Genomic DNA, 19,508 nt, shown 5'->3' with positions numbered 1-19,508 from the left:
GCCAGCCTTAAGGACAGGCAGTGTGGCCCTCTGTCTCTCCAGCTCCTAGCACAGTGCCTGGCACAAAGCATCACTCAACACACGCTTACCCACGACTGTACTGGATCCACTCTGCCTTAAGGCAAGTCACGGCCTCTGTTTTGTACCATGAAAAATTAAGGAGTCTGTTGGGCTGCATGACCTCCGAGGTCATTTGCTGGTTCTCAGAATCTCTGAAAAAGGAGCTGTGTGTGGGCTGGCTTTTCCTAGCTCCTGTGCTCGAGCCATTATTTATAGCAACCGTGATCGTGGTATAGAGAATGTCTATTAAGCCCTTCAACACACTCTGCACTGCTTTCGATGCTCCACCGCTGTTATTTCATTAATCCTATGAAACAGAGTCTCTTGTTGCTCCCATGTGATACAGTGGGAGATCGTAAAGGCCAGCAATTTGCCCCAAGTTCTATTAAGCATGGTGTCCCCGGGTTTCGAAATCTGGGCTCCTAACTATTCTTCCACGGCCATTAAGAGCCTTTCTGAGCCTCCAGTTCAGGCTGCCAGCCCTTCATCTGATCTACATACATCTTCCCTGGCTCCCCAAGGGGCCGTGTGCCTGCCTGTCAATTGCTTTGATTTCCTACCCCAAGGCCGCAGCTGGCCAGGCCTCCACCTGCTTCAAGCAGAGGCAGAGCCTGGCCCCGGGTCCAGCAGGGCCTTTGTCCTGAGAGCCTGCAGCTCCTGTTGGGAGCAGGTGGCCGGAAAAGCAAAAGGAGATGATCATCAGGGAAGCAGCTTGGAAGGTGGAAGGGGGAGGCAGGTGGACAGGGAGGATCTGAGGAAGAATTCCAAGTGCCCTCCCCTAGTGACCTGAGCCCAAGAGCATGCTGTCCACCCTCAGCAAGGGCAGAACCCTGGATGGGCTTGTGTGATAGCCACAGGAGGATGAGGGCAGAGAAGGAGTAAGATCTTCTAGGAAGTCCTTGGAGGCATCTTATAGAAACTGTGTCAATGGCCTGTGCTAAGAGGTGGGTCTTGACTCATTTTAAATATCTCTGCCTATTAAAATGCTATTTTCAATGGCAGAGCCTGAAATCCGCTTGACATAAACTCTTCAGTGTTTAAAAACAAAACAAAATACAAAACACAAAACACAACTTTTGATTGTACAGTAGAACTTGTTTAGTTATTTAGAAAAACTAATTCATCTCAGCATTTATACTTCTACATATTTACCCAAATGAACTGAGAACTCAGGATCACGCAAAAACCTGTTCATGAGTATTTATAACAGTTTTATTCATAATCACCACAACCGGGACACAACCAAAATGTCCTTCAATAGGTGAATGGATAAGCTATATATATATAGTACATCCATACAATGGGACATTATTCAGCACTGAAATGAAATGAGCCATTGAGTCACGAAAAGATATAAAGAAATTAAATATATGTTGCTAAGTGAAAGAAACCACTGCATAATCTGGTCCCAACTATACACCATTCTGGAAAAGTCAGAATCATGAAAACAGTAAAAGTTCAATTGTTTCCAAAGGGATCAAGAGAAGAAGGAGAGAAAAATCAGTGGATCACAGGGCATTGGGGGGGGGGGGGGGGGGGGGGGGGGGGGGGGGGGGGGGGGGGGGGGGGGGGGGGGGGGGGGGGGGGGGGGGGGGAGCAGTTAAACCAACTGCATGAACCTGGAATGATGGATACATGACACTACCTACCATTGTTGATCACCATGTCATTATCTGCATTTGTCAAAACCAAAAGAACTGTACAATACAAAGCATGATCTATAACATAAACTATAGAATTTAGTTATTAATATCGTATCACTATGGCTCATCAATTATTAAAAATTTAGCACACTGATGCAAGATGTTAATAATAGGAGAAACTGAGGTGGAGTGGAGGGAGAGAAAGAGATCATGTGAGAACTCTCGGTACTTGTTGCCCAATTTTCCCGTAAGCATGAAACTGCTTTAAAAAATAAAACATTTATTAAATTTATTATTTAATAAAACACTAGAGGCCCAATGCACAAAAATTTGTGCCCACACCCTCTTGCAGTCAAGGACCCCATGGGGGATGTCTACCTGCCAGCTTAGTCCAACTCCCTGGGGGACTGGGCCTAAGCTGGCAGTCAGATATCCCTATGGCAACCCAAGAGCCCTTGGGGGATGTCTGACTGATGGCTTAGGCCCACTCTGCATCAGTCCTTAGCACTGCCAAGGGAGGCAAGAGAGACTCCTGCAATCACCACTGCACTCACATCCATCAGCCTGGCTTGTGGCTGAGTGAAGATCCCCTGTGGGAGCACACTGAACACCAAGAGGACAGCTCCAGCATTGAGCGTCTGCTCTCTGGTGGTCAGTGTGCATCATAGCGACCAGTTGTTCCACCATTAGAATCATTTTGCATTTTACCCTTTTATTATATAGGATAGTTTTATCTCAATATGTTTTGATCCTAAAAGCAATCACATGGTTCCTCTGTATTCCTTTTAGGGTGTGCATAATAGTAACAACAACCACATACAATCATTCCCAGACAGGCAGTATATGTGTGAACTCATTTAACCCTCACAGAAACCCCCTGAAAATTTGAGATCAGAGCAGTGAAAGGGATTTGCATGGGTCTCAAAGTCTTTAAATGGAAGAGGTAGGACTTGAACTGAAATCTGTTCAACCCCACTTTATAGCCCTACTTTGTTGACTTATTGCTCAGGGGTCATCAATGGGCAACACTTCAGTAAGTCAATGAGGAGACAGGGCAAGTCTTGACAACTCCTGGATTTAATAATTCACTCCCAAATATTTGCTCAGCACCTGTGTTCTAAGCACTGGGCTAAACTCATAGGATATAAATATTTTTTTAAAAAAAAATACTCCCTTTGCCTATAGGAAGCTCATAATCTAGAGAAAAAGACAAGTAAAGAAATGAAAGCTCTAAGACAAGGGGCAGGCAGTTGCTACAGAATCTACATACTATGGCAAGGATGTGGGGAGAGCTCTTTGGTTGAAATGGCAATGACCATGGAATTTGTCTTGAAGTTGTGTTTACATAAAAAGCACCCAAGACATTCTAACCATCCTCCCTATAGAGATAGGAGATGGAGAGCATACCCCCCCTTCAAGAATGAAAAATATATAAAAATGGCAACAGCAGAAAGAAAACAATTAATATAATAACTCTCCAGAGGAAGCGGGGAAAGAACTAACATTTACTAAATGTCCAAAATATGCTAGGCTCTCATCTAGATCCCTAACCTATATCCTCTTGCTTAAACCCCCAATGGTCTTCTAGAGTATATATTATTATGAACACAATATAGAGTAACTAGGGTTTCAAAATTCCTCTCTTTCTTACTTGTGTCTTTCTTCTTCTCTCGAGAAAGCTCATGCACGGTGGCACCAATCTCATGCTTCAAGGTGTTAATGATGTTGGCCAGAGTAGGCACGCTTCTCTTGTCCAGACTGGTGAAGATTTCATACTCATCTTTCTTTAAGCGCGAAGGTCTGGATTCAATGTGAATCAGATTTATTTCATTCTCCTAGAAAACAGAATTGGGCATGTGAAAAGAACAGTTGTTGGCATGAACACAGACCAAACACACCAAACCAGAGCAGAACACACCATACAGGAAATGCACACAGATGGCGAATAAGATTTTCCAAATCAGAGAAGAAGAAAGTCCTTGAAGTTGAACAATTTGCCTATTTTCTTTTGTTTTTACAAAACCCAATAACAAATGGCAAGATGTGATGATATAATTCCAATACTGTAGAATTTAACCACATGGAAATCTGCTCATCACCTAGAGTTTCAACCATAAATGTTGATTTGGTTCAAATGTCTAGGACAGTGTTTGCCATAAATATTTACATAGGAAAACTCCATTTACCAAATGAAATCCCATAGAATCTCAATAAAATATCTCAATAAATAGGTAATATCGAAGCAACATTTTTCTGCTTGAACAGGGTCCATAGGAGTTAAGTTAATTGGGTTTAAATCTAAGTCCTCAATTATATTGGCTATAACACTTGAAACAATTTATTTTATGCTTCTAACCTTCAGTTTCCACATCTGTAATTTGGTGATAAAAGTGACACCTGCTTCATAAATTTATTGGAACATGATACATGTACACTGCCAGGCATATGGTAAATGCTCAGTAAAAAGTATTTAGTATAATTACTGCTCATATTTTTATTCAAATATACAATAAATGTGTAGGCAGTACCCCTTACTCTTTTAGGTTGTTGAGCTATATCAGTGAACAAAACAAAGGTACTTCTCTTTATAAAAGCTTTTATTCAAGTTATAGGGAGATAAATAACAAACATAATTCAGTATTTAACAGAGTGGACACATAAGGCTCATTGAGAAGGGGAGAAGCTGCTTGTATTAAATACCACAAAAATAATAATTACTTGATATACCTACTCAAATTCAATGTTGTTAGCTGGTGAGATTTCACTATTATGAATTTGTAATTAAAAAGTCAGTTACTTAAATTGGTGTGAAATTTTAAAGCATGGCAAGTTATCTGCTACTTGTTCAGAAAGTCTGTTATTTCATTGAGAGTGCTGCTCATTGTAAAGACATCCAAGGGGCACCCTCTACCCTTTATTAAAATAATCAAATAGCCCAGCAAGTGTGGCTCAGTGGTTGAGTGTCAACCTATGAACCATGAGGTCATAGTTCAATTCCCAGTCAGGGCACATGCCTGAGTTGTGGGCTCAATCCCCAGTAGGAGGCATGCAGGAGGCAGCTGATCTATGGTTCTCTTTCATCATTGATGTTTCTATCTCTCTCCCTCTACTTTCATTTCTGAAATCAATAAAAATATATTTTTTAAAAAGAAGCAAATAAATAGGGTTACCCCAAACATTTAAATAGATAGAATATACCCTGAAAAATAATGTTTAACTTGAATAACTTAACAACTTCAAAACACAAAATTAATCAATTTTATCATTTAAGAAGTTTTGTGGGGGTTTTTGCCCTTGATGGTTAATGGCAGGCAAAGAGAACACAAATGATTACAATATGAATATATTTTTCACTTTAAATATCACTTTAGAGTTTAGAATTATTTTCTGTGCAGGCCCACAACCCTTTGAGAAGGTTAAAGGAGAAGTACAGAGTGAAATCAGAGATGAAGGGGTTCTGCAAAAGTTATAGGAGACAGGGGCCTATTTTTTTCTAACTTCAGACTCATGGTTATCTGTGGGCACCAGCTACAGAGGATATAGGCCCGATGGTGACTCCAGGTTACCCCACATGAGAATGGACCAGAGAGAGAGAAGGTGGAGGAGAGAAGGCCAGAGAGATAGAGTTGCTTTGAAGCTTTCTAAGCAAACAGAGGTAACTTTCTAAACAAAACAAAACAAACAAACAAACAAAAGAATATTGTCATCCTTCTTGGCTCAGGAAGAAAGAGAGTGGGTGAGTTCCACCGGCTATTTACATAAGTTGAAACTTCAAAAAGAAGAAAGAACCAATCCCTGACATTTGGAGAGCAGAGGACAAAAAGCAAAGTCAATAGCCAGGACAGGCCACACCTCTGGCAAGCTTCCCTGCTGACTAAGGAGGACAGAGGTGGAAGGCATGGGGGAGGGTGGGAGGGGGAGGAAGGGCTGGAAGGCTGATCATAGGCTGTTAGTACTCACCACCCACAGCACTGCCTCTGGGAAGAGCCATAAAACAATTTGTACCCCAAAATCAGTTTGTGCTATTCTAGGGACTTAATTTATGGGAACATACTTTACCAAGGTGTATAAACTAACTAAGTTCTCACAATAGGGAAACGGGTAGGTAGACTATAGTGTAACCACTCAGTAGAGATGACACAACTATTAGAAAAACTATTCACAACAACATCTTATATAAAATAAAGTGCCAGTGGCCATTGCATGACATGGGAATACTGGTGGTCTGCAGATAATGACCCCAGAGGTGATTTTGTTTCCTTCTTCCTATTTTCATTTTTATCACAGTTCAACTTTTCTAAAACAATGTTTATGACTTTTATAATGAAAATTTCACTTTATTTCTTACAGGGTTATAATGATAACCCCTTGGGAAAATACTATTTATATTTTAACTTATGTAAATAGGTTGTGTGCAACTTGGAGGAGACTTCTTCCTGGGGAAAGCTGGGGAAGCAGCTTCATCCAGGATCTTTTCAAGGCTTTAGAGAAAATGCCTTCCTTTTTTTCTTACATTCCTCTTTCTACACCTTTTCTTGCCACCAGAGTGATATGATCAAAAAGGCACTGTGGTCTGTTCCAGTCCAGGCCACCGAAAAGCAATTACCGAAAAGCAGTCAATGGGCCACAGCACTGTCTAACGTAACTTCATAACGAAAGTGGGGAAAGTAAGCTCTCTGTTGCTACTTCTCAAGTGCGTCCAGCTCTGAACTGTTCAGCAGCTAAAAACAGTGCTAATTTTCCACTCAAGGTTTTTCCCTTCAACAAACAGGACATCAGGCCTGTACGAAATGTTTTGTGCAGCACCATTTGTGTGGACAAACCACAGAAGCCACCTAGGTATCCACCAACAGGAAGTGAATAAATACAGCCACACAAAAGAATATAGAGAGGGGGAAGGAATGGGCAAGAACTATGTGAGCAAATCTCCAAAACAGTGCTCACCACCCTCTCCTCACAAAAGTGAGCTGCAGGGAGAGTTACAATGTTATGAAGATTAAAGCTTGCAAAATGAGGCCTTGCATCACTAATACTTATTTACGTAGAACAAAGTATAAAACATGTATGGGAATCCCATGCATAAAATTCAGATTCACAGCTACCTCTCAGGAGGGAGTGCAGGAGGATACAATGTTTTATTTCTTAGGCAGGTGAGTTACATAGTGTTCTTCACATCATTGCCCATATTTGGGGACTTAAATAAAATGAAAACGTCATTTGGGTTTTAAAAACCTTTCTCCTCCAGTGAGACTCAAAGCTCTTTTTATTTTTATTAAAGAAGAAATGTTTCCCATAAGCATTTTTCTGCTCACGAGTGCCTGGATCTAAGGCCAGGGTGGGGTAAAAGCAACCCTCATGATTTACTGTCAATCCTGTACTGCTCATCAGGTCCAGGGGTCACGGGCAGGCCTCAAAGTCCAAACTTCAGAGTAATAAACATTGCCTGTCTGGATGCCTCCTGCCACCTGGCCTCTGTCCCCAGGGACACAAGGTGAGCAAAGGGCCAAGGATTTGAGGATTTCATAACCAGATCCCCTGTTTATTCTCTAACTTCAAGTCATTTGTTTCTTTGTTTTGGAATATACTTCCCTCTGCCTCTCCCCTGACCCACCCCTTCATGTTTCAGCTTAAACCTTTCCTGACCAACTCTGTCTCAAGTCTAGGTTAAGGAAGCTTGTGGAACCCTGACCTCTTCCAAGGTCTATAGCAACAGAGTATGACTGTCTGGCTCATCCCGGTCTCCACAGCACCTATATAGGGTCTGAAAACAGGAGATGCGTGTGTGTGTGTGTGTGTGTGTGTGTGTGTGTGTGTATATATATATATATATATATATATATATATATATATATATGCTGAATGCATACAGGAGAGAGCATGAGCCCACTGAATATCTGATGAGGGGGAATCGTGGGTCGTCTGGGCAGAGGTAGATAGAGTGTAGGACATGAAGGTGACAAACATAGATTGTGCCTTTCCCATTTGGTTCCAAAAGACCAGTCTCCTGTGAAAAGGAGGGGGAAGTCTGAAGCAATGTTTAGCTCCCAGTGTCTAGCCCTGGGCAGCTTGCTTTGCCTGAGCCTCTGTGTCTCCATCAATTACATGATGCTAATGGGGTGTACCGTCACTTAAGAGCTCTGCATATCTGCTGATTTGCTTGTTCCCTTCCCTGGAGAATACACAGTGTGGTGATTAGCAGAGGGCTGGTGAGGGGAGAAAGGCTGCTTCTGTGCAGTCTCCTCCAAGGATCCTGCTCCTAATTTTACAGCTCATTAACCACTTGCAGTAAAGTCTCACAGGAGACTGTTTTTGTTACGAAGGCATGGGGCATGAAGTAGTAGAGGCTAACAAATAGAGAGCTATGGAAAATGTTTAAATAAATGCATAAAGAATGGGCAGAACAAGTCACCGAAGACAATGGGGCATTGGTAGGTTAGCAGGTGCAGGTTTTGGTATCTTCCTAGTCTTGTGGCCCCAACTCACTGAAAACATTTGCTTCTATGCTCCCACTACCCGCCCAGCACATGCAAACACAGCACCCGTGTGTCTCTGTTATAAACATTAAACGCGTTGCATTGCATTCTGATGTTACTAGCTGAGGTCTGCAAAGACACTGGCCCATTGGCAGGCAATGTCATCTCTTCATGAGATGGTGGCTTTTGGTGCTTATCATCTAAGGAAAAGATGGGCTCTCAGGAAGGGAATGAAACCTCGCCATGCTGGGAGAAGTCTGCCCTCCCCTGCAGACCTCACTTTTTGTGTGTGAATAGGGGCTAAGAAAGCTTCCAGGCATGGAGTACATATTAAGAGCTTAAGAGCTTATATCTCAAAAACATTGCATTCAGAGAAAAAACTATATAGCAATTCTTACTGAACACTTAATATGTAACTGCACTGAGGGTTTTCTAGGCATTAAGGATTTAATCCTCACAACTACCCCTTAAAGCAGACACTATCCTATTCTCATTTTACAGATAAGGAACTAAAGCACAGGCATATCAAACAGCTCTCCCAAAGCCACAGCACCGTGGGAGAGCCCAAGGTCTTGACCACTCTACTGAACTGACGCAAAGAGGTTTCAGAGCAATATGCAAAGCATGGTACCTGTCAGCATTAATAGAGCTTTTTAAAGGACTGGAAGGAAATATACTAAACTGATAAGAATGTTGCCTATCCCAGCCATTGTGGCTCAGTGATTGAGTGTCAACCGAGGAACCAAGAGGTCACCAATTCGATTCTTGGTCAGAGCACATGCCCGGGTTGTGGGCTCAATCCCCAGTGCGGGGAGTGCAGGAGGCAGCCAATCAATAACATTCTTCTCTCATCAGTGGTTCTATCTCTCTTTCCCTTCCCCTTCTTCTCACTCTAAAAAATCAATAAAGACATATTTTAAAAATATGATAATAATGCTGTGGCCAGGATGTTTGCAGGATAACAGGATTGAGGGACTCTAGAAAGAACAATGGCTATATCTTGAAAGTTCTATATTTTTAAAAGAACAATATGTCAATTTGTAATTTTGGAAACCATAATTATACATACAGAAAAATGAAAGTGAATATATCCACATGCTAACGGTGGTTTATTGCAGATGGTGAAATTATGGACAATTACGTTTCTTGTATTTTGACACATTTTTCAATTTAAAAAAAAAAGAAAGAAAGAAGGAAGGAAGGAAAGAAAGAAAGGGAGGGAGGGAGGGAGGGAGGGAGGGAGGGAGGGAGGGAGGAAGGAAGGAAGGAAGGAAGGAAGGAAGGAAGGAAGGAAGGAAGGAAGGAAGGAAGGAAAGAAAGAAGGAAAGAAAGAAAGAAAGAAAGAAAGAAAGAAAGAAAGAAAGAAAGAAAGAAAGAAAGAAAGAAAGAAAGAAAGAAAGAAAAGATCCTCCTGCCCCCAAAGAATGGGAGGATGGGGCCAGAATATTTGTACATCGGAAAAACTCCATAGATGCTTCAGGTGTACAGGGAGAGCTGTATTTGGCAGTTCAAAGAGAGCTTGTGGGCCTTGGAACCTGAGATGCAGAGCTCAGCCCCATCTCCACCACACCTTAGCTGTGTGGTCCCCTCACAGAATGTCAGTTTTCTCCTTCATAAAATGGAGTAATACTTCTTCACCAAGTTGAATGAAGACAAATCAAGCCTGGCTTACTACCTAATGTGGTTCCACACACACTAGAATGAGATTTTCCTCCTTGCCTTGGCACTTTGAATAATTATAATTTAACTCTGCATTTTGCCAGGTTGGTAAGGAGGAGCAGAAGGCATACTGGCTTATACAATGTTTAGGGCAGCTTCTGAAATACATCAGGGGAAAAAATCATTACATACCAACACCAGGCCTTTTACCAATCACCCAGGATAATCACTTCTGTGTCCTCCTCTATAAATGGGTGTAATAATTTCACATCTTTACAAGGGCAATTCAGATTTTTGGATAATGCTTTAAGAAGTTCACCCAATCAACTGAAGGACTTGTATGCATGCATATAAGCATAACCATTGGACGCAAAACACTGGGCGGTGAGGGCATGTATGGGAGTCGGGGAGGCCATTGGTAAACTACGTGCACATATAATACCTTAATTAAAAAATGGGGGGGAAAGTTCACCCAAATGGTGAGCACACAATGCAATGCACAGACAATGTATTGTGAAATTGCATACTTGAGACTTATGTAATGTTAGTAACTGATGTCACCCAATGAATTTAATTTTTAAAAGTTTAGCTAGAGTATACACACACACACACACACACACACACACACACTCACACTCCTTGGATATATTTCATCCAGTCTGGGTAATTTAGTTACTTGTGGTTTATTTATTAAGTTGAAAACATCCTATTTATTTACTATTATTTAATTTATTAACTCTAATGTCTGACCTCTCAAGGGAAAAATGCTGATTTGATTGACTGAATAATACAAAGGCTAAATTGTTATAAAGGAGCATTTTACAGATATATTATTTTTATAAACTGTCATTCAGAAAGTACCCTGCCTCTCTTCTCCAACCATTGCTTGAGAACCAACATTTCCCACTCCACCTATCTTTTTGGATAGCCAAGTTTAATTTTTTAATAAACTATTTTTAGATCAATTTTAGATTGACAGAAAAACTGAGAGTATACTACTGAAAATTCCAATGTACTCTGCATCCAGTTTCCCTATTATTAACATCTTATATTGGTGGTGAAACATTAATAAACCAATATTAGTGCATCATCACAAACTAAAGATATTACTGCATTTGAATTTCCTTAGTTTATATCTAAGGTCTTTTTTCTGTTCTAGGATCCCATTCAGATCACTATGTTACATTTAGTCATTATGTCCCTTAAGGCTCCTCCTGGCTAAATTAATTTCTCAGCTATTTCTAGTTTTTTATGACCTTGAGTTTTAAGGAGTTATGGATCTGGTATTTTATATATTGTTTCTTAACTAAAATTTGAGAGATAGTTTTCTCATAGTTAGACTGTGGTTATGCGTTTCGGGGAGGAAGACTGCAGAGGTAAGGTACCATTCTCATCATTATCAGTATGACTTGTCACCATTGGTTTTGACCTTGATCACCTGGCTGAGCCATTCCTTGTTAGATTCTCCACAGAAAGTTATTCTTCCCTCTTCTCATATTGTTTTCTGTGAAAGAAAGTCACTCTGTGCTACCCACACTGAAGAAGGTTCTCGCCTCTGAGTAGAATATCTGCTTAAATTATTTGGAATTCTTCTCCACAGGAGTTTTGTCTCTTCTCCATTTATTTTCTTATTCAATCACCAGATTTCACTTTATTAAAAAACTCATGATAAAATTAATCAGTTCAAAAATATTCCTTCTTAAAATCCAGGGCAAAAGAGTAAAAGAAAAGTCTGACTTCCTTTGTTTATATTTAAATTTAATTTCATTCTTAATTGATCGCTTAATATACTAAAATTTGGGTGTGTAGAGGATATAATATGACTAAACCAAGGTTCCCTGCCTGAAGAAATCATCCTCGGGACCAGAGAGAAATGTCTATCCTGAAGGCAAACAAGCACTACTGGTAAAAGTAAAAACATTGAGAAGATGGTAATTAATTCAAGAAAAGTTTGATAAAAGAAATCTAAGGCCAGGGCTGGTTTCCTAGGTGTGCAACCAGGAATCTGAATGATTCTGACTATGAATAGAGAAACTGAGGCTCAGAGAGAAGAATGACTTAAAGTCACACAGTTAATGCAAGAGCCCACACCAAAGAGCAAGTCTGCCAGTTCCAGATCCTATGTTCACTGCATCCAACTAGAAAATGACCCAGAAGTCAGCTACGCCACGATCCCAGGCAGCAATGAATCACATTCTTACCTCAAATAAGCGCAAGACTTTGGCCAGCGCGCCAACTTCTTCTTTGAGTGTGAAAATAAGTGATATGGCATCATTTTCATTGGAGTTGTTGTTTTCAATGTAGCTTGTTTCCTACAGAATTAAACATACTTAGTTAGAATGTTTTCCATGGCTTAGCAACTCATTTCTGTGAAACCTCCAGGGAGGAGACCATCAGGAACTCTTTTATCTAGTTAAACCTTGGGCTGCATAGATTCTATAGAGAAGTATATAATGTGGTGGGAAATAAGTCAAGGCCTGTGATATTGTCAATAACACTCCTAGGTCAGATCTCAACTTTAGAAGCTTCAGGTATTCACTGGTGTCACCAGTCACCCTGTAGATCCAGTACCTTTTATTTTTTTAAATATATTTTATTGATTTTTTTTTTTACAGAGAAGAAGGGAGAGAGATAGAGATAGAGAGAGAATCAGAAACATCGATGAGAGAGAGACATCGATCAGCTGCCCACCCGCAACCAAGGTACATGCCCTTGAATGTATCAAACCTAGGATCCTTAAGTCTGCAGGCCAACGCTCTATCCACTGAGCCAAACTGATTTTGGCAGATCCAATACCTTTTAATGAGCACCCACTAAGTGCCAGGTAATAGGGTGCAGAGATTCAAAGATGAAGAAGCTCAAAATTTGGTTGAATAGACACACAACAAACCAAATAACTAACTAAAAAATAAAAATAAAAAAATAAAAGATCCTTAGTGGTGGTTCAAAAAGTGTTCCAGGAAAACATTGAAAAATACAGGATGGAAAGTCCTAAAAACAGAACACACAGACTTTTGAGTCTGAAGATGTGGGTTAGGGTCCTCTGAGCTGAACTATCGATACTTTGGGCAAATCATTTAGCCTTCATAGTTTCCTCATCTGTAAAATTATGCTAATGACAAGCCCTGTCTAAACAGTGTTCAGATGATGAAAAAAGAAAAGATAAAGAAGTTTAAGTAGGATATTAAGAGGAGCCTATAAAAAATGATAATTACATTTTCAATACATGAGAATGACTTCTTGGCCTTTTGCAAAGCTATTGGGGAAGCATTAACTTGTTCGTGTATACTGGGATCTTCTATATACAACTGTAGAAAAAGTTATAGGATACATAAAAGTACACAAATTACCCACTTGAAGGCAGATGTCTTAAACAAAACAGCAAAGCATGTCAAGGACCTACCAATTTCTACATGCATGTGACAGCAAATTAGGGTGGGATTAGGATTGGCAGTCCAGAAAGTGCTGAAATTTGTTACATTAGTTTTATAATAATATTTAAAGTTCCACGTGTGCCCAAAAATAAACAGCATGTACCTAAAACTAGGAAGAAAAAGAATATACAGAAAAGCACTCTCTTATAAGCAGATTAAAGAAATTAGTGGAATGGATGTTACATTATCTCAATGGGAAGGCTGTGTCGGACAGGGTCTATCTATGACTTGGTGTAATAAGCCCTGCATAAACACCAATGCCCTTAGGATGAACTTCTTTTCATTCAGAAAATAGATTTCCCCAGAACCTTTTCTGAAACAGAGCAAGTGTGATTAGAAGGAATTTCAAATGAATTAGAAGACTGAACTGTTATATCGATATATCTTTATATGGAGCATAATATAGTCTTTCTTAAAACTTTTTAAGCCATCATTTATTAAGATCCTATAATGTCACAGGCATTTGGATGATCTCATTTATTTCTTGTAACAATCTAGAACAAGCATGTCAAACTCACAGCCCGAGGGCCGCATGTGGCTCACGACGAATATTTTTGCGGCCCAGCCAATATAACGGTATGTAAGAAACATTTTAATAAAAATTTTGTAACTTAATTTTTACAATATTTTGTTGTACGTAATTATTAATAATGAACTACAAAGTTCCCTGATGACTGATTACTATAATCCTGTTGCATTCATTTCCATTACTCGCCTTATACACAGGCGCATCATTTCTCTCAACTAATACCAGCAGAGAATATATTAGCAGCTGATGGCCAAGTCATTAGTCTTGGGCTGACTTGTTTGGTGTGCGCAACAGAAAATATTTTGCTTTTGGAGAACAAGAAAAAGTTTTATTGCGTTACGCTTATTAATTTATACAGTTATTCAGTTTCTCATAAGTTAATATTCCAGAAAAAATATTAATTTTTATTAAAATGTTCTATTATTTTATGTTAATTATGACTCATTTATTTCAGCCTTTTGTATTCAGTATGTCTCTATAAAAATAAACCTACATTCCTATGAAAATTGAAGCTTTTGGTTTTTTGCGGCCCACACAAACTTAAACCTTGTTTATTTGGCCTGTGTTAGCCTTTGAGTTTGACACTCTTGATCTAGAAGGTAGATTTTATTCATTTCCAAGTGCCTCCTTTTACTGATGAAAAAATTAAGGCTTAGAGAAATTAGGTAACTTACCCGTTGTTATGTAACCCAGAATACTATCTATGAATCAGGATTTACAGCAGACTCTGTACACCTTCTCCCTCCTCTAAGCCCTGCCAAAGATATGCAGATGAGTTTCTTACAGCAGTCTTCTTCCCACCAGAGAACACTGAGCCCTTAGTCCTTTCTGATTTCCTTGAAATGACAAAGGATTTCTCTGTTTCTAGTTCCCTTGGCAACATTCTCTTATTTTGTTGGCCTCTAGGAAAAGGGACATATTACTGATATGTATCCACAGATGTCACTTCTTAATTCAGATATGTATGTACCATGCTCAAAATTCCATCACCACCCCCTTTCCACTCCTGTGCATGTTCAGCCAACCACCAAGACCAATCTGACCTTATGCAGACGGGGTCAGGTCCTTCTTTTGTTCCTGTTGCCAGCACACTAATCTAGCTCTTAGTAATCCTCATTGATCAAACCCAAGTAATTTTGCTCATGTCCTTTTCCTACTAAGTTTTTTAGAGGCTCCTCATGGCCAGTGGGATAAAATATTGAATACTTCCTTCTGATAATCAAGAGCCTCTTGAGGCTCACCCACAAGAACCTCCCCACCATACAATGGCTTCCTCCTTGGGGTAAATCCACTGCACTCCTCTCTCGCCCACTTTCAAATAGCTCACTCTTCCTCAAAAGCCGTCTTGGGTCTCACTTCTTTTAGAAACAATCCCTCTCCATTGCTTTGGAACTTGAATTTTGACTCACAGAGCTAGACTTGGCTTTATAGTTCATTTAGTTCAAACCCTCATTTTTCAAATACAGAAACTATGGGCCAAAGAAAGTGATTCAGCGGAGGTCACACAGGTAGTGGTCCCAGGTGGAGAACTCAGGCTCCTAATTATCAGTCATTCTATACAATTCCCTGTGCTATGAACAAAAGGTCCATATGAAGACCTAGTTTTCTTGCAAAGAGCTCTTCTCTGATCTAATCACCAGTTACTCAATACCACTCCTTACCTGTTCCTGTGCCTCTTTCACTTTCTCCATTCTCCCCACACAATTTCTAAATCAGGGTTTCTCAGTGAGTGTTCCTTGGATTTCCACTCCAAAATTACCTGGTGATTCCTTATTCAAATGCAGATTGCTGGGTCCCTCCCAAACCAATCAAATCAAAATATCTTGGGTAGGATCTTAGAACCTACATTTTCTAAAGTATCCCACATAATACCTAACCATGAAATATTTTTAAATCACTGATAAAAATATACAGCCCATTTTTTTTTCAAATTACGACTTTTCTCAAATGTGCCTACAAATTTAAATTTGCCATATGATATGTCACTACTCTTTCGTATTAGTAAAATTAATACTGAGTTCCCGCTGTGTGCCAGGAGCCATACTTTGTACTTTTCACAATTAATAAGCTTCATCTTTGGCAGCAACTAGCACTATTCTATGGGTTTACATGTTTCCACAGTAGCCTCATGAAGTAGTTTAGTTTTGCAAATGAGGAAATAAATCCAGCAAGGTTAAGTGGCCTGTCCAAGACACCCAGCTCATAAGTAGCAAAGTCTGGACTTGAACTCGAGGCCAGCAACTTTAAAGTTCTTATTCTGCCTCCTAATGGCAGATTCAAGTGGGACTACAGCTCCTCTTTTCAAAGCCTGAGAGACTTTAAATGAAAGGAAGCTCAAGAAAGTTTGTGAAATTGTGTGGTCTTGGGTTCATAGTAATTTCAACATTGCTATATTGACTTAGCATGGGATCTTGGCCAAATTTCTTCCAGAATATGTTTTTATTGGCTCACAATCCAAATGTTATTTGTTTCCAATAGACACATGAGTTGACTTAAAACACAGGTAACTCTTGTCTGTAAAGACAGACAAGAGAAGCTCAGAAACTAAGTAGGAAGAAATAGGGCTGGGAGAAAGAACTTTACTAGGAACCAGAAAGAAAAGTATTTTGATCATTGAGCAATACATTTACCAATAGAAATATATTGTGTTGGATTGTGTCTAACAAATACATTCATTGTGTATGGAAAAAGGACATTTTTTCCAAGTTATAAGCAATAATACTCTGGCAAGGATATTCCAGGGGCAATGCTTTTCATTCTTAGTGCTTTGGAGGGGCCATAGTAAGAGGTACATATTTGCCCAAGTGGTTAAACACACATGTATTTACAGTGTGAGACAACTGAAAGGAAGATGCAAGCATCCTGGCATGGACACACTATACCTCTGTATCCCAGCATTTGTCTATAGGAGAAAGCAGTGAGGTAGAGGAGCGTACAGGGGAGAGGGAGGGCTCAGAGTCAAATCTGGTTTTGAACACTAGCTTATCATTCTTAGTTGTGATTTCTGAGTTCCCTTCATCTTCTATTCCATTCCCTGTACTACTTTTTCTTCACAGAACTTATCTCTGCATAAAATTGTATGTTCGTTTGGTTAACTTTGTTATTGTCTGTCTCCTATAATACAATGTAAGTTTCTCCAGGGTAGAAACATGGTAGGTGCTCAGTCTTTGTTGGGTGAATGAATGAGTCAACATCACTTACAGAATTGTTCTGCTTGTTGCATGTGTGTAGAGTGCTTGCCATACCATATGCCTTCCAACCTGTGTCACACACAATTATATCCAGTGTATGGTCTTTATCTGAGCTAATAGCTTCATGAAGGCATAAACCATATCTTTTTCACAGACTGTCAGACTTGGATGGAATCCTTAAGTCTATTCCAGTTCAAACACTCCCCCTCCCCAATTTTACAGTTACAGAACTGGGCCTCTCCCCATCCCAGGTCTCCTGACTTCATGCCCAGCATTGCTCCCTGACAAAGCTACACTAGTCACTATATCTGACTCAGTGCTGGTCCCTCCTGCCAATGTTCCAGACACATTTTGTTGAACAATTAAGCCCATCCCAGCTATATACCACTGACACTTTCCTATGTTCCAGGAACTGTGCTAAGAGCTTTATAGTTATTTCATTTCATCCTCACACCAACCCTAGGATGTGGGTACTTTTATTCAAATTTTTCAAATGAATAAAGGTGAGGCTCTGCAAAGTTAAATAGCCTGCTATCAATGTGCAGGGGACACCAGGGCATGTTCTAAACCCTGCTCTTTCCTTCAAGTCATTAAGAGTGACGATTTGTGGGTCTCAATCTTATTCTCAGTGCCTTATAAACAAAGCTTTACTCTCCAGATGACTGTCCCTAACTTCTCCTCATGATTGTGGAAGTCCATGGCCAAAAACACAGAAACTAAAGGATGACACGTCAGGGTCTATTCTGGGACTTGTCTGACTCCCACACCATCCCTCTTCAATCCCAAACTCTCCCATCTTCCAAGCATCACATACATTTCTAAGGTCTTCTTTCTCAGAACTCAAAACGAAAGTCAGTGTGAAAAGTTCTGCCACTTCTCTGGTTATCCTAAAACATCAACTACTCATCCCCTCCCCTCCACCTTCCTGTTCTCTAGATGGTTCTCACTAACCCTATTAATGAAATGTGTCTGCAGAGTCAGGTTTGCTCCCTGAACTGGGCTTTTGTTCTGAACCAGAGAGTTCAGGAGCGTGATAAGTCAATAAAAGAATGCAATTGTTCACCTCAAGAGAAAGGCAGCAAATCCCAGAGAATCAGACAACACCTGGGCCTTATCCCCAAGTCACATTCCAAGTCCAAGGCTAACTTGTTCGTTTTCCTCTCTGTTTAATGTTCTCCTTCCCTAGGTCTGAGTAAGTCTGAGACTTTCTTCATGCCCCATTTTCTCCGAAAGATTAAAAAAAAAAAAAAAAAAAAAAAAGTTGCAATTTCTCACAATTTTGCCACTACAAAAGATGGCTGTGAGCATTTCATAAACATCACAGGAGAGCAGATGGAGAAGAATCCCATCTCCCATTCCAGACCATTAAAGATCAGACCCTTCACTATAGAGAAGAAAAAGCAGGCAACAGAGTGGGAGAGTGACCTGTCTAAAGACACGCAGCTAGTTGGTGGCTACTCAAGGCCAGATCCCTAACTCCTAAAGTAGTGCTCTTTCCCCCTGAAAGCCACGCAGGGCTGATGTCCTGCCTGGAAAACAATTGTTGAGGACCTATGTTATCTGACGACTTCCTGGACAATGTCATTATCTTCAAATGGAAATAGACATCGCAGTGAGCTTATTGAAGTAGGAAACACCAGCATCCCCTTGGCCCTGCGCAGCTGAGGCTCACCTGGCCAAAATCAGAGAGTTTCCTGGACAGGCCTCTTCGGCTCTCCAGAACCACAGCTGACATGTTGGCTCTAGCAAGTGAGGTCTCTGGCTCTAGGCAGGCAGTCACAGGCAGGTTTGTCAGCAGCACGTGGTGCTGAGGTTTTTAACCTGACATCAGGGAGAAGAGGGTTGTTTGCAAAGGTGTCTCCCGCAGTGCTCCAGCTACAGTACCGCCCCCAGGGGGGCGTGTTATGACGCAGTGAGCTCCAGGCCACTGTCTGGGGCTGGAGGGTGTGAGGAGGCCAGACTTGGCTGCCCGCCCTGGGTAGAGGAAGCTGCCTGGGAGGAGCGCAGGGCCACCTGTGAGCTGGTGATTTGGCTTTTCCAGGACTTTCAGAAGCAAGGGAAGCAGGTTCTCTGCATTGGAGTAAGCCCATGACTGCTGATGATTCTAATGATACAATTATAAGAAATAATCCTTTGTCCCGCCCTCTGCTCACAGAAGCAGTCAGGATCCCTAATTGAGATTTTTTTTTTTTTGGGGGGGGGGTTGTTCCTTTTCTATTAACCACTAAACAAACTGCCTTTCTGGGGTTTGACTTCAGAAAACTATATGCAAGATTGACTGGGAACGCTGAGCCCAGTCGCTAAAGAGCAAAGGTGAGAGAGAGAATTGGATTGAAATCCAGCCACGTGTCCTAAAGGTATATACCTAACTTCACCCCAAAAAGATGGCAGAGCCCCCTTGCCAGGGTGTTTCAAGAATAAGAATATTAAGAGTAATGAGGTAATGCCTTAAACAGTTAGTACAGTTCTTGCCTTATAGTTAAACACTTAGTAAGTGGAAGGTATCATTTCAAAGTGTG

At 40.6% G+C, this 19,508-nt stretch overlaps 1 protein-coding gene across 2 annotated transcripts in view; it reads right to left on the bottom strand.

Moving 5' to 3' along the window:
- Positions 1–18,833, bottom strand: part of PAH (phenylalanine hydroxylase) — a 47,071-nt gene extending 28,238 nt beyond the window's left edge. The window contains exons 1-3 of one of the 2 annotated variants that reach the window (XM_036456680.2): positions 18,662–18,833; positions 12,037–12,147; positions 3,355–3,538 (exon numbers count right to left, since the gene is read on the bottom strand). In XM_036456680.2, coding sequence (XP_036312573.1) covers positions 3,355–3,538; positions 12,037–12,147; positions 18,662–18,724 — 358 coding nt within the window. In that variant the 5' untranslated portion in view covers positions 18,725–18,833. The remainder of the gene's footprint in view (positions 1–3,354; positions 3,539–12,036; positions 12,148–18,661) is intronic. The other variant, XM_045587585.1, reaches the window with a different exon arrangement.
- Between the last annotated feature and the right edge of the window lie 675 nt (positions 18,834–19,508).

The sequence above is a fragment of the Pipistrellus kuhlii genome, unplaced genomic scaffold (genome assembly GCF_014108245.1).
Source record: "Pipistrellus kuhlii isolate mPipKuh1 unplaced genomic scaffold, mPipKuh1.p scaffold_m20_p_3, whole genome shotgun sequence".
NCBI lineage: Eukaryota > Metazoa > Chordata > Mammalia > Chiroptera > Vespertilionidae > Pipistrellus > Pipistrellus kuhlii.
Note: the sequence above shows the minus strand (reverse complement) of the source record. Positions and strands in the feature narration are given on the sequence as shown.